Below are 14,844 nucleotides of genomic sequence, written 5' to 3'. Positions count from 1 at the left end.
GGGATTGTGGCCTCTCCACTCTTCCTCCAAACTCTGGGACCTTGATTTCCAAATAAAATGCAAAATTTACTTTCCTTGTGTGTGTCAATGACTGCCTTCTGGACATCTGTCAAGTCAGCAGTCTTCCCCATGATTGTGGAGCCTACTGAAACAGACTAATGGACCATTTTAAATGCTTAGGAAACCTTTGTAGGTGTTTTTTGTTAATTATTCCAATTTACTGAGATAATGACTTTTGGGTTTTCATTGGCTGTAAGCCGTAATCATCAACATTAACAGAAATAAACACTTGAAATAGATCACTGTTTGTAATTACTCTATATAATATACTAGATGGTGGCCCGATTCTAACGCATCGGGCATTCTAGAATATGCATGTCCACGTAGTATATAGCACAGCCATGTAGTATATTGCCCAACCACGTAGTATATTGCCCAGTCACGTAGTATATTGCCCAGTCACGTAGTATATTGCCCAGTGATGTATATTGCCCAGGCACGTAGTATATTGCCCAGCCACGTAGTATATTGCCCAGTGACGTAGTATATTGCCCAGTTACGTAGTTTATTGCCCAGAATGAGGGCCATGTGCGCATTACATCACCAATCACACTCCAGTTCATATGGCAGCTTAGTGAAAGTAGCGATCTGATTCTATGTAGTGAATATATGGCGCTGTCAATCAACTTTATTTACAAAAACAGGCATCGTTCACATATTGCGCTACATACATCTGGGCATGCTGGGAGCTGTAGTTTTACTACTCCGTAATTCAGCGCTCTCTCCGCCCGTGCATACAGTATGACAGACCTGACTGCCGGCTCCGGGGCTCTCCGTGTCCGGGAACTGATAATGTGTAAGAAAGAAATCACACTCACTCTCCGCCCAGCCACTCACTGCCGTCTACACGTCCGTAGCCGCACTGCACCCTGGGAGATGTAGTTCCTGATCGTTACATAGTACAAATCACAGACCGGAGGTAAGAGAGCGAGAGAACTACATTACCCGACATGCAACGCTGCTCCGGGCACTGACTGCAGGGGAGTAGGGGAGGGACTAATCGGACTGTGCCCGTCGCTGATTGGTCGCGGCAGCAATGACAGGCAGCTGCCGAGACCAATCAGCGACGCGGGATTTCCGTGACGGAAGTTGAGGACAGAAAGATGGAAGTACCCCTTAGACAATTATATATATAGATGAGTTTCACTTTTTTGTATTGAAGAACTGAAATACATTAACTTTTTGATGATATTATAATTTAGTGAGAAGCACTTGTACATGCCGATTGGACACCAGTTACAGGTAAAGTATGGCTTCAGGAGTGAGGTTTAGAGGGCAAGAGGAACAGAGCTATTACATCTTATATTTGATTCAGAACGATAGGCAGCATTTATAAAAATAAACAAAATATTTTACAAATGGGACAAAACAATACAGCATATGAAATTACATAAAAAGGAATAATGAAAGAAAGTCACTAAACCTGGTAACGGATATGACTCAGATTTATGGAGGGAAGAACTCTGGTTAAAACATCCTGTGAAAGCATGGATCAATTCCTACATGGCAATGGAAGACATCATGCCATTTAACAAATATCATTGGCGTTGCCTTTTTATTAGCCCAAGTTACACACACCTCCCCTCTGGTGACGTCATAAGAGGACTGGACTTCAGAGAAACATAGGATGTGTCTCAGAAAATGATGAGATTCTCAGCTTTTCTGATACCATTTGGTGGCACGCCGGCCATTGCCCAGCGCCGTGAAACCATGCTTTGTGTTCATCATTTCATGATGTTTCTGAAAATATGACTTCCTATCTATCGATAAAAACCTCACTTCATAATTTCTGTATCATAGTCAGAAAAATATTTAGAATTGAGAGTCCTCAGTGGCTGATACCTTTTAATGGCTAACTGAAAAGATGATGACAAATTCAAGCTTTCGAGACTACTCAGGTCTCTTCATCAGGCATAGACTAATACAAAATCTGAAGAATCACATATTTGTACACAACACAGCACAGGAATAATGCAATAGATAAGACAAGTGACGTGAAGCAGAACTACCATTATGGAAGAGGGATAAAAAGTTGTGGCCATAAATATTGGAACAGTTCATAGATAAGGAGTGTGAAAGTTTTATTGTCCTCTGATTCGGGTCTTGTTCTGTGTTGTGATGCCCCCACATGGTCTGAGGAGCAAATTCCTTAATTGATTTAGAGACATAAATCCATGCGACACATTCATTCCTGCACTGAGTCTGTCAACGGATGTCATGAGTTTATACTCCCAGACTCTTCTGTCTCTGACATTTGAAGTTACCTTTTAATAGAAGTAATTTCATGTCCGTGTGGTGGACGCCTGGCTCCTCTCTATTCCTGTTGGTAAGGAATGTTCTTATTTCCATTTTATCTAATATGTATTTGTAAAAGGATTGAGTAAAATGCGCTGGATTTCCCTTCTGCCTTACAGTTGATTACTCTTTTAGAAATGTGTGTGCCTTCATAAAGTTACTATGTACAGTACAGACCTAAAGTTTGGACACACCTTCTCATTTAAAGATTTTTCTGTATTTCCATGACTATGAAAATTGTACATTCACACTGAAGGCATCAAAACTATGAATTAACACGTGGAATTATATACTTAACAAAAAAGTGTGAAACAACTGAAATTATGTCTTATATTCTAGGTTCTTCAAAGTAGCCACCTTTTGCTGTGATGACTGCTTTTCACACTCTTGGCATTCCTTTGATGAGCTTCAAGAGGTAGTCACCGGGAATGGTCTTCCAACAATCTTGAAGGAGTTCCCAGAGATGCTTAGCACTTGTTGGCCCTTTTGCCTTCACTCTGCGGTCCAGCTCACCCCAAACCATCTCGATTGGGTTCAGGTCTGGTGACTGTGGAGGCCAGGTCATCTGGCGTAGCACCCCATCACTCTCCTTCTTGGTCAAATAGCCCTTACACAGCCTGGAGGTGTGTTTGGGGTCATTGTCCTGTTGAAAAATAAATGATGGTCCAACTAAATGCAAACCGGATGGAATAGCATGCCGCTACAAGATGCTGTGGTAGCCATGCTGGTTCATTATGCCTTCAATTTTGAATAAATCCCCAACAGTGTCACCAGCAAAGCACCCCCACAAAATCACACCTCCTCCTCCATGCTTCACGGTGGGAACCAGGCATGTAGAGTCCATCCGTTCACCTTTTCTGCGTCGCACAAAGACACGGTGGTTGGAACCAAAGATCTCAAATTTGGACTCATCAGACCAAAGCACAGATTTCCACTGGTCTAATGTCCATTCCTTGTGTTCTTTAGCCCAAACAAGTCTCTTCTGCTTGTTGCCTGTCCTTAGCAGTGGTTTCCTAGCAGCTATTTTACCATGAAGGCCTGCTGCACAAAGTCTCCTCTTAACAGTTGTTGAAGAGATGTGTCTGCTGCTAGAACTCTGTGTGGCATTGACCTGGTCTCTAATCTGAGCTGCTGTTAACCTGCGATTTTGGAGGCTGGTGACCCGGATAAACTTATCCTCAGAAGCAGAGGTGACTCTTGGTCTTCCTTTCCTGGGGCGGTCCTCATGTGAGCCAGTTTCTATGTAGCACTTTATGGTTTTTGCCACTGCACTTGTGGACACTTTCAAAGTTTTCCCAATTTTTCGGACTGACTGACCTTCATTTCTTAAAGTAATGATGGCCACTCGTTTTTCTTTACTTAGCTGCTTTTTTTCTTGCCATAACACAAATTCTTACAGTTTATTCAGGACTATCAGCTGTGTATCCACCAGACTTGTGCACAGCACAACTGATGGTTCCAACCCCATTTATAAGGCACGGAATCCCACTTATTAAACCTGACAGGGCACACCCGTGAAGTGAAAACCATTCCCGGCGACTACCTCTTGAAGCTCATCAAGAGAATGCCAAGAGTGTGCAAAGCAGTCATCAAAGCAAAAGGTGGCTACTTTGAAGAACCTAGAATATAAGACATAATTTCAGTTGTTTCACACTTTTTTGTTACGTATATAATTCCACATGTGTTAATTCATAGTTTTGATGCCTTCAGTGTGAATGTATAATTTTCATAGTCATGTAAATACAGAAAAATCTTTAAATGAGGTGCTTCCAAACTTTGGTCTGTACTGTACTCCTAGGCTTTTTTGATGGGTATGTCCCGCTATACAGGATATATTTTCTGCTACAATCTGCCGCATAGTGCTGGTTTATATTGAGTAAACCGTGCCACCCTGTGGTTTGTTACATGTTTAGCATTCCTTACCTGATATATACAATTGTATTTGGATTTTATTCTCTTTATTTTTCCAGGTTTGTCCACCTCTGTCTGTGTTTTTGTGTCTCACCTGTAATTTATAAGGAATTTTTTATGACCTTGTTTGGTCTTGTCACTCTGTGTCAGGGAAGAACGGTGCCTGGTAAAACAGGAAGGTAAGTAGCAACTACCTGCCTGTTAGGCCATGTGCACACATTCAGTATTTTTCGCGTTTTTTCGCTATAAAAACGTGATAAAAACGCGAAATAAACGCTTACATATGCCTCCCATTATTTTCAGTGTATTCCGCATTTCTTGTGCAGGTGAGTATAACCATTTTTATTATTTTTAAACATTCTATCTTTTACTATTGATGCTGCATAAGCTGCATCTATAGTAAAAAGTTGGTCACACTTGTCAAACACTATGTTTGACAAGTGTGTTCAACCTGTCAATCAGTTTTCCAAGCGATGCTACAGATCGCTTGGAAAACTTTAGCATTCTGCAAGCTAATTACGCTTGCAAAATGCTAAAAAAAAACCCGAAAAAAACAGGGTAAAAACGCAAAAAAAAAATATGCGGATTTCTTGCAGAAAATTTCCGGTTTTCTTCAGGAAATTTCTGCAAGAAATCCTGACGTGTGCACATACCATTAATGCTTAGGTGCTTTTTTTTTTTTTGTAAAGTCCTGGATATAACCTTTAAGTACTGTGTTTACAAATGAGCGATGGCAACAAAAAATATCTCGTGCTCCTTAAGTGGTAAAGTTGCCTATAGCCTGTGTACCTGAACACAATCATCGTATACAATAACGATATGTAAGGTATATGACAAGGACTGTATTGTAGCATGAAAACTGCTGCTGTAAACCCTGATTCAATAGATTTCTGTTCTTGTCGGAATCACAGAGTCCATTCACTTTATGATACTGTTCTGTGAAACGCCTGGCATGCTTTATGGCTGCATGTTTTCTCTTTTTATCTGAAGAATTTATGATGCTTTGGACTCGGTGCTATGCCATTTAATTTTATTATGTACTTACATTAAAGATGACCCTTGGAAATATATTCTTTTCTCCGCTATAAAGGATTAGAAAACTATAATTATTTCTTCCAAAACCAGTGCCATGCCCGTTTAGGGGCTGTGTCTGCATTTTCAGGTTATCTTCATACGCCTCAACAGAAACCCATTCAAAGATTATTATGAAAGAAAGCCGCCATATTTCTCAAATTCTGTACAACTTGTTTCATTGCTAATAATGACCAAAGATGATTGATCCATGTGTCGGATATTTTTCCACCAAAAAATTTGGCCTCTAGAAAGGAAAACCAAGCAGAAAGGAAATCCTTCCCGGATCATGTACTTATTTCCAGACTGCCAACTTCTTTGTTTTAATTTTAACATTTAAATGGAATGTATCTTAAGAAAGTGACTAATTTTGAAGGGCTTCAATTTAAAAAAAAGAAACAACTTTGGTGTGTGTTTTTTGTTTTGTTATGCCGTATACTGTAGGGCCTTTAAGGCTGTGTTCACACGTTGCAGATTATTCGCGGTTTTTTCGCGGTTTTTCCCTATAAAAAAGCTATAAAACCGCAAATAATCTGCTTATATTATGCATCCTATCATTTTTAATGAATTCTGCACTTTTTGTACACATGATGCGTTTTTTTCCGCGGTAAAAACGCATCGCGGTAAAAAACGCAGCATGTTCATTAATTTTGCGTTTTTTTTGCGGATTTCCCACTTAAAATGCATTGGGAAATGTCTGGAAAAAACGCATCAAAAACGCGGTAAATACGCGCAAAAAACGCATGCGGTTTTCTAGCAGATTTCTTGCAGAAAATTTCAGGTTTTCCTCAGGAATTTTCTGCAAGAATTCCTGAACGTGTGCACATAGCCTTAATGTTGCACAATGCTAGGAACACCAAGAATAGAAGTCATACATTGCCCTGTCACGACTTCCACTGGACTTAATACAGCATCAGTTCCTTTCATTTCCTAAGTCACTGTCTATATTAAAAAGAAATCTATAAATATTTTCAATTTACACCCTGGTCACTAAGCCTTCAAAAAAGGCTAATGCCCGGATTCAATAAATAGTTTTTGCCAAAATCATAGCGTAAATCTGTTTGAAATTTTGCTAAATTTTTGTGAGATTAGTATTTGCACAAACAAATTTGCAGCATTTGGCTTCTTTTACACCAATCTCGGCTAGCTCTGCTACTTTTTTGAAAATGAATTGCTCCATCGCACTCTTCGCCAAAACTTTAATGCAAAAAAGGCCTAAAACTTTTAGAAATTGCTTTATTTTGATGTTAGAACTCTAGTGCCACCTATTGGAAGTAGCAATCCTAAAAGTCAATGTCGGCCCTTTAACGAGCCTTGTCACATGACTTAGGATAACAGCCAAAACCAGAATCTCAGTTTGCAAACACTGTGCCCCTCATCAGTGCAAAGTGTGAGATCTAGTTTGGCTGTGCTGAGGGGTCTGACTGTGATCCTAGTAGTAACATTTCTCCTTACGGAGAGTGACATGTTAAGCATGCCGAGATGAGGAGACTTAAAGCTGCAATGCTCCTCTGGGAAATATGCAAATAGTCTCTTCAGAGAGGACTAGAACTCTAGTGCCACCTGTAGTGAAATATGTATAAATACATATATGTGCACAGTGAACTATGTATAGGTTTATTGTGTGACTAGTAATAATTTTAACATCTGTCCCGAAGGCTGCAGGTCTCCCCCAGGTGTTAATATGTATTTTCCTGAGACAGCAGACTTCTGTCTCCAATCTCACCAGGAGGTCGTGCTAGACCCCCTGGGGAGATTGGAGACAGAAGAAAGGGATCATTTGACAGAAGAAGAAAGGGAACATTTGACACCTCCTAGCTCTTTGAAGAGAGATGCCAATTACAGCCTGACACTATCTGTGGGAAGCTTTACACAAAGAATCTCAGAGAAAATAATATATTCATTGGGGGAGCCGCCGTGGTCCAATCAAAAACAAGCAATTAGAATATCAACTTGAGGGGCTGGTCTAGAAACCTGACCTCCAGGGTGACTCTATAAATTTGGCTTGTATACATTCAAAATTGTTCACATGTGAGTGCAGCATGGAAAGTTGATGTGATCCAGTCTATATTCATCCTACCCTCAGGGAGCAGAAGCAGACTACAAACTATTTCTGTAAGTTTTCTCCTGTTTATTTTATACTGTTTTACATAGTTGTATGTCTTGTTATTATATTTTTATACCTTTTTCTTTACTGTAAGCACTGAACCTTTTTGTATTAAAGCATAAACTTTAACAGTTGAACCTTGTATGTTCTAAAGAATCCATAGCCTAAGGTGTGTGAGCCTTATGAGTGGTAGACAGTATTAGTAATATTTCCGGGACTCATCGCCCATGTTTCGGTGAGTGGTGGCAGCGTGTATGAGCGGGTGTGTGGCCTGGGTCGGTGTGTGATTTATGCTCCCATTACAGCATAGGACAGAGGTTGAATGCTGGACTGAGAGGGGAGCTAGATTAACCCTTGGTGTGACACCCCCTATTGGCCTTGTCAAATGATTTAGGATATTTGCATATTTCCCAGAGGAGCACTGCGGCTTTAAGTCTCCTCATCCCGGCATGCTTAACATGTCACTCTCCATAATGAGAAGCGTTACTACTTGCATCAGGGTCAGACGCCTCTCACACATCCAAACCAGATCTCACACTTTACACTGATGAGAGGCAGTGCCCTGAAACAGTGTCTGCAAATTGAGATTCTGGTTTGGCTTTTATCCTAAGTCATGTGAAAAGGCTTGTTAAACATCCGACATGGACTTTTAGGATTGCTACTTCCTATAGGTGGCACTAGAGTTCTAGTCCTCTTTCTCTCTGAAGAGACAATTTGCATATTTCCCAGAGGAGCATTGCAGCTTTAAGACTCCTCATCTCGGCATGCTTAACATGTCACTCTCCATAAGGAGAAACGTTACTTTATTTTGATAATAGAAAAAGGGATGACCCTGCCCCCAGAGTACTATGCATCAGTCTCGGCTTCAGGGCTGGACTCTGCTATCTTGCACTGTGACCACTGCCATTTGCTGTGCTCCACATCAGGTTTTAACAAGTTGCCTTGTATACTCCAGTGACATCACCCAAGGTCTAACACATCTATGTGTCTACATAATGACCAGCAATGTGATCAGTTAGGCTACTTTCACACTAGCGTGGTACGACGTGCCGACATATAGTGTGGAAAAAAAACACAACGGGGGCAGCGGATGCAGTTTTATAACGCATCCGCTGCCCCATTGTGATGTCCGGAGTGGGAGAGTTCCGGCCGCGCATGCGCGGTTGGAAATGGCAGACACGACGCACAAAAAAAACGTTACATGTAACTTTTTTTGTGCCGACGGTCCGCCACATAACACGACGCATCCGTCACACGGCGGATGCAACATGTGGCAATCCATCGCTAATGCAAGTGTATGGAGAAAAAAACGCATCCAGCAGGCAATTTTGCAGGATGCGGTTTTTTCTCCAAAACGACGCATTGCGACGTGCGTCGTGCGACGCTAGTGTGAAAGCACCCTTAGTGTTGTGTTCAGTTGCTGTTTGTTTTATAGAAACCAGCATCCAGTTCCTATGGCTGTAATCATCTCTACAGACTTTACAATTTGAATCTACTGCTCCTCAGACCTGCTGATCATCTGCTATAAGCATTACGAACAGATGAGACTGCTCACATTACACAGCAGTTATCCTTGTGAGATCCTATATTTCTTCAACCTGCATCTACATCCTCGTTCAGACTTTCTATTTAACACTTCATCTACTTTCCGGTTTGTCTACACTCCTGGCTCTATGGCTTCTGCTGTTTCCTGCTCCGCTTGCTGTCCTACACCTCCAGTTATTGAGGTGTTTGTCACTGTGCCATTACCCTAAATCTGTGTGTTCATCCTGACATACCGGTTAGTGGATCCATCTCACGAGGTGAGACTTAACACAAAAGGCTTTATTAAAATGAAAGGTAACAGGGTAATACTAGCATAGTAATGTTCTAATTATGGCCAAGGTCTGCGCTTTGAGCACAGATCCTCAATAAAGCAGTTTTCCAAAATTATAATAAGAGGGTACCTACACCCATTAGCTGGCACAGTCCTGGATATTTGGCTGTGATTGGGCAGTTCCAGGCACCCCTTTCTTCAGTTGGTGAGATTTGGACCCCTTTAAGTCCAGGGAGAACACCTAGATTGTAAGAAAGGCCACTTAGAAGCCATTAATGGATGTGTCATGGTGGCAGAGTAGAAGTATTTATCGTTGTTAGAGGATTTGTCATTATATTATAAATGACCAATCATGGAAACAATCAGCAACCCGTTGTACTGCACAACACAAAATCAAGAGGAGGACCCAAAGCTACTGACTTAATGAGTTATACTTTAAAAAAAAAAAAAAAAAAAAAAGGAATGAGCTTTAAATTGATGTATTTTTTTCACATCCTATCTCTTTATTAATTTGCACATGAATGATGAAGTCTGCTTATTTGCACATGGTCTCTTGCCCAAGAAAAAAAACTCAATTAACCATACAAATACATAACAAAAATAAGCCTAAGCAATTAAAATGTAGACATTTGATGACAGAGTGCATAGCCGCAGAACGTTTCCCGTTATAGGCAATGAGAAAGCCTTTTTGTTTAGCAGCATCACGCATGTTGAGTATTTTACCATTAATAACGATACACAAAGGGATTGTTCAGACGACTATATTATTGGTCCAAGTGCAATCTAACAAAACATCGCACATGGACCAATGTTAGTCTGTGTACTCTGCAGCCATGTCTGTATGAGTAGTGGGCCTTAAAATAATAAGTCACGTCTGTATGAATAGTGGGCCTAAAAAATAATTATACTCTGCCGCTGTGTCTGTACAAGTACACCGCCACATTCAGCTCCACCACCTCCTCCTACCGCTGGACCTTCGCCCCCTGGTTCTAGACTGCTATTCTTGAGGAGTTAAGTCTAAGTACTTTTAACCCTTTATTGACGAAGCTAATTTTTACTTTAATGACCAGGCCAACATTTTTGAAATATGACCAGCGTCATTTTATCTGGTAATAACTCTAGAACGCTTCGACTGATTTGGAGAATGTTTTTTTAATGACGTATTTTATGTTAGTGGTAAATATGATTTGCATATATATGAAAATATCGAAAATCTGAATTTTTTTAGTTAATTTTTTAAATTAGCAGTTTTCAAATTTAAATTTTTATGACCTTAGATCTGATAATTATACCAAACAAAATAATTAATAGGCAACATTTACCATACATATTCTTTACATCTCCATTTTTTAAACCTAACTTTTTTTTTTTTTTCCCTTAGGAAGTTAGAAGGGTTCAAAGATGATCAGCAATTTCTCATTTTTCCAACAAAATTTACAAAACCATTTTTTCAGAGACCACATCACATTTGAAGTGACTTTGAGGGGACTATAAGACAGAAAATACCCAAAAGTGACATGATTCTAAAAACAGCAGCCATCAAAACCATATTCAAGAAGTTTATTAACCCTTCAGGTGCTTCATAGGAATAGAATGTGGAAGCAAAAATTAGCATTTTACTTTCAAAAATTTTTACTTTAGCTCCAAATTTTTTACTTTCACAAAAGGTATCAGGAGAAAATGAACCCCAAAATTTGTTTTGCAATTTCTCCCGAATACGCCGATACGCCAGATATGGGAGAAAACTACTGTTTGGGCGCATGCAGAGCTCAGAAGGGAAGGAGCACCTTTTGACTTTTTTTAAAAGCAAAAATAGCTAGAATCAAGAGTGGATGCCATGTCATGTTTGGAGAGAAAAAAAAAAAAAAAAAAAACAGGAGTTCTTGCAATATTTTTCTAGATTCATTCAATGAGGGCACCAGCACTAAGTGCAGGATGTCAGCTATCAGAATCAGCTGACACCCGGCAGCAATTGCCTGCACACAGCCTCCTATGTGCAGGAGAACACCATGACTTCTATATACTGCATCGATCAGTAAGTGCTTCCCGACCATGACCTATACGGTATATACTGCAAATGTCAGGCAGGGGTTAAGGCACCACTCTAGTGGTGCAATAAAATGCTAGGGTGGCCCTTTAAAACATCCATTGAAAGGAATTACTGTCGACCCACAGAACTTTGCAAATATAATGGCAGAAAACAGAAGAAGGAAAAAGAAAGAAAAACCACAGACAACACAGTTTTACCAATTCTTTATTGAATGTAACAAGTTGGTTATGTTCACTGTATTGTATGAAACATCACAATGTGGTACTGGAAGTTGTACATTTGGACCAGAGTGGACACTTATCAATCTTCTCTGCATTTTTTTCTCCCCAAATAAAACTAGAAGGAAGGGAAAGAGGAAAAAAATAAAAAAAAAATAAAAAAACAAAAAGCCCAGCCAACGGACAAGTAGAACTCTGCATTATTATGGAGAACACTTAAACTTACAGACCTAAAATCTAATGAATGAATAAATAAAAATATGGTAGCAATAATTCCTAAGACAATAAAACACACAGGAATAAAGACAGGAAATTAAAGTAGATATTGGCAGAACCGATCTATATGTACCAGTATGTAAATAGATTTCCAAAATTTCAGCAAGGTATCAGTTACAAGAGAATACCATAAATTTTCTGTAAAAACAAAAACCACACAAAACAGAAGAGAACTTGGTTCAAAACATGAGAATGGAACATTCTTGCTGAGAAAAACAAAAGGCATCCACAGCATGTAAATCAATCTATACACTCCTTGTTTCTTCTCCAATATTTTTTCTTTTTTTTTTTCTCCTTTCTTAGATAAATACTTTTACTCCACGTTCAACAGTTGACAGTATGTCGGAGATGCACAACTCGAATAAAAATAAAAAAAAGTCAAGGTTATTGCAAAAATAGAATAAGACGATATTCAAGTACCTAACAACAGCCACTCTTGTACCATGCCCATTGCTTTGAAAATGGAAAAAAAAAATTCATGAAAATATCTGTATTTGCTAAGATTTAAAATAGATTATTTGTTTTATATCTATATTTATATATAGTCATTTCAAATTGGTAAGTTGAGCTCTGAAAAGGAAGGGGGAAAGAAAGAAACTATATCCATATTACACAGTGCTACCATGTTACAATGAAACCAGAGAGGTAAAAAATAAACCTAGAACTCCACTTGAACAAAAATCACAAATATACATTATAAAATGAGGCTTGGGTTTTAGCTTTTAAAAAAATAATATATATATATATACCCTGAAATTGTGGCAGGGCTGTCCTCACTTTGAGTGATCAGTTCCAGAATAGAAGCCAGCTGTTGGCTTTTCAATTGATGTGAAGGTACCAAAAAAGTAAGGACAAGGGCTCCCACAACAAAAATCAAAATGGTAATCAGATCTTTGAAAATTATAATTTTGGGGAGGGAATCAAAGGCAATAGTATAACATTTCTTTCAAACAACTAAACTCAATCATGAAAAAAAAAAAAAAGTAATGTCTCATACAATTAAGTGTTTTACATGCGTGTGGAGTTTAGTTTGGAAGTGCTGCACCTTTAAATGTACAAACGACATGCACCTCGATACATCTAATAAACTGCATGAGGCATCAGATTTCTTCCTAAGCTCTTTAGCACCAAAGGTGCCCGGCAAGACGATGCACCGCAGGGCCCTCCAGTTGTAAGTGTTAAGGAGTAATGTTGCTGAGACGTGATCAGAAATCCTGAGGCTGGCAAAAAGAAAAATACTGCTAAAGTGTGACAATGTTATAAAACAAACCGATAAATGGTGCAAAATACTAATCATTTCTCGTTTTGACCATTTGTGTTTTTTTTTTTTATAATTTTTTTTATTATTACATAGCTGACGCTCCACCAGAATCTCTTTGTTGGTTTGAAGAGAACCGTGATTTTTAAGTTTTTTTCCCCCTTTAGTCCAGACCAAAACATAAGGAGTTCTGAAAGGCTACCATGGGTCTTCTAGATCACCAGCACCCTACAGGAAAAAAAAAAAAAAAAAAAAAAGAAACACAAAAAAACAAAAAGCATGACTTATTTTTGCAGAGTTTGCAGTGAACTTAGACGTGAGCCTCATCAGATAAGATATGACATTACTATGTAAGAAATTCTAATTGGCTGAATAAAGGGAGGCACAAAATGATTGTTCCAACCAGTCATAGTCCATCAGACCCAGCCAGCCATAGTCCATCAGACCCAACCAGCCATAGTCCATCAGACCCAACCAGCCATAGTCCATCAGACCCAACCAGCCATAGTCCATCAGACCCAACCAGCCATAGTCCATCAGACCCAACCAGCCATAGTCCATCAGACCCAACCAGCCATAGTCCATCAGACCCAACCAGCCAGAGTCCATCAGACCCAACCAGCCAGAGTCCATCAGACCCAACCAGTCAGAGTCCATCAGACCCAACCAGCCAGAGTCCATCAGACCCAACCAGCCAGAGTCCATCAGACCCAACCAGCCAGAGTCCATCAGACCCAACCAGCCAGAGTCCATCAGACCCAACCAGCCAGAGTCCATCAGACCCAACCAGCCAGAGTCCATCAGACCCAACCAGCCAGAGTCCATCAGACCCAACCAGTCAGAGTCCATCAGACCCAACCAGTCAGAGTCCATCAGACCCAACCAGTCATAGTCCATCAGTCCCAACCAGTCATAGTCCATCAGTCCCAACCAGTCATAGTCCATCAGTTCGGTGCAGATTACCATCTACTTGTTTTCCCATTTATCACGACCCTCTCTTCATTGATTGACAGCTCTGGCATTGCTGGAAACTTCAGAGAGGAAAGGAGGCACACTGTCCAAGAAAAAAAAAGTTTTCAGAATCATTAAAATATGGATGAAAGACTGCAGGTGCAAGAGATGGACGACGGCCGTTTAGCACGCACAGGTCCAAACACTTGTTGAAGCATCTGTATGTGAGAATCGGCCGTCCATCTCTTGCACCTGCATTCTCCTGCATCCATTTTTAATGATTCTGCAAAAAAAAAAAACAAAAAAAAAAACACACTTTCTGGAACAGAGTGCCGCCTTTCTGCTCTCTGAAGTTTCATAACAATCTTGCATTTGGTTAAGCCTGAATAATTGCGAGGTGTGTGCAGTTATCCTTTTAAGTTGTGTGAGTTACGAATAGTGCAGTTTTTTTCCTTTTTTTTTTTGTACATTGTTTGGCATTGCAGGAGCTAAAGGGGGGCAGAAACAGATGAAAAACGAGGAGAAAGGGTACACTGAACTGTTTGGCCAAACAGTGGGTGCACTGAGCACCTGTGCTTGGCTTGAAGAGTCATTTTATGGAGGACAGACTCTCTTGATCTGACATTCATTGTGGGGCAATGCCCAACTAAACGCTGCGTGGTGCAATTTGCATGGTAAACGTTGAACAGTTGACAAGTGCTGCTAACGGACACTAATCAGTAGGACAAGTGCACCAAACTTGACAACGTCACTGCACAACTGCATCTCTTCACATATGAGGTCCAATAAGGTGGGAGTTATATATGGCGGTTTTCCCAACTGGTGATGGCA

The 14,844-nt window shown here is 40.0% G+C and overlaps 1 protein-coding gene across 2 annotated transcripts in view; it reads right to left on the bottom strand.

Annotated features, from left to right (window-relative positions):
• Nucleotides 1-12,151: 12,151 nt before the first annotated feature.
• LOC143804368 (protein phosphatase 1B) overlaps nucleotides 12,152-14,844 on the bottom strand; it is a 29,589-nt gene continuing 26,896 nt past the window's right edge. The window contains exon 5 of one of the 2 annotated variants that reach the window (XM_077282399.1): nucleotides 12,152-13,290. In XM_077282399.1, coding sequence (XP_077138514.1) covers nucleotides 13,261-13,290 — 30 coding nt within the window. In that variant the 3' untranslated portion in view covers nucleotides 12,152-13,260. The remainder of the gene's footprint in view (nucleotides 13,291-14,844) is intronic. The other variant, XM_077282400.1, reaches the window with a different exon arrangement.

This window comes from Ranitomeya variabilis, chromosome 2 (genome assembly GCF_051348905.1).
Source record: "Ranitomeya variabilis isolate aRanVar5 chromosome 2, aRanVar5.hap1, whole genome shotgun sequence".
Lineage (NCBI taxonomy): Eukaryota > Metazoa > Chordata > Amphibia > Anura > Dendrobatidae > Ranitomeya > Ranitomeya variabilis.
The sequence above is the reverse complement of the archived record's forward strand: the minus strand, read 5'-3'. Positions and strand labels throughout refer to the sequence as shown.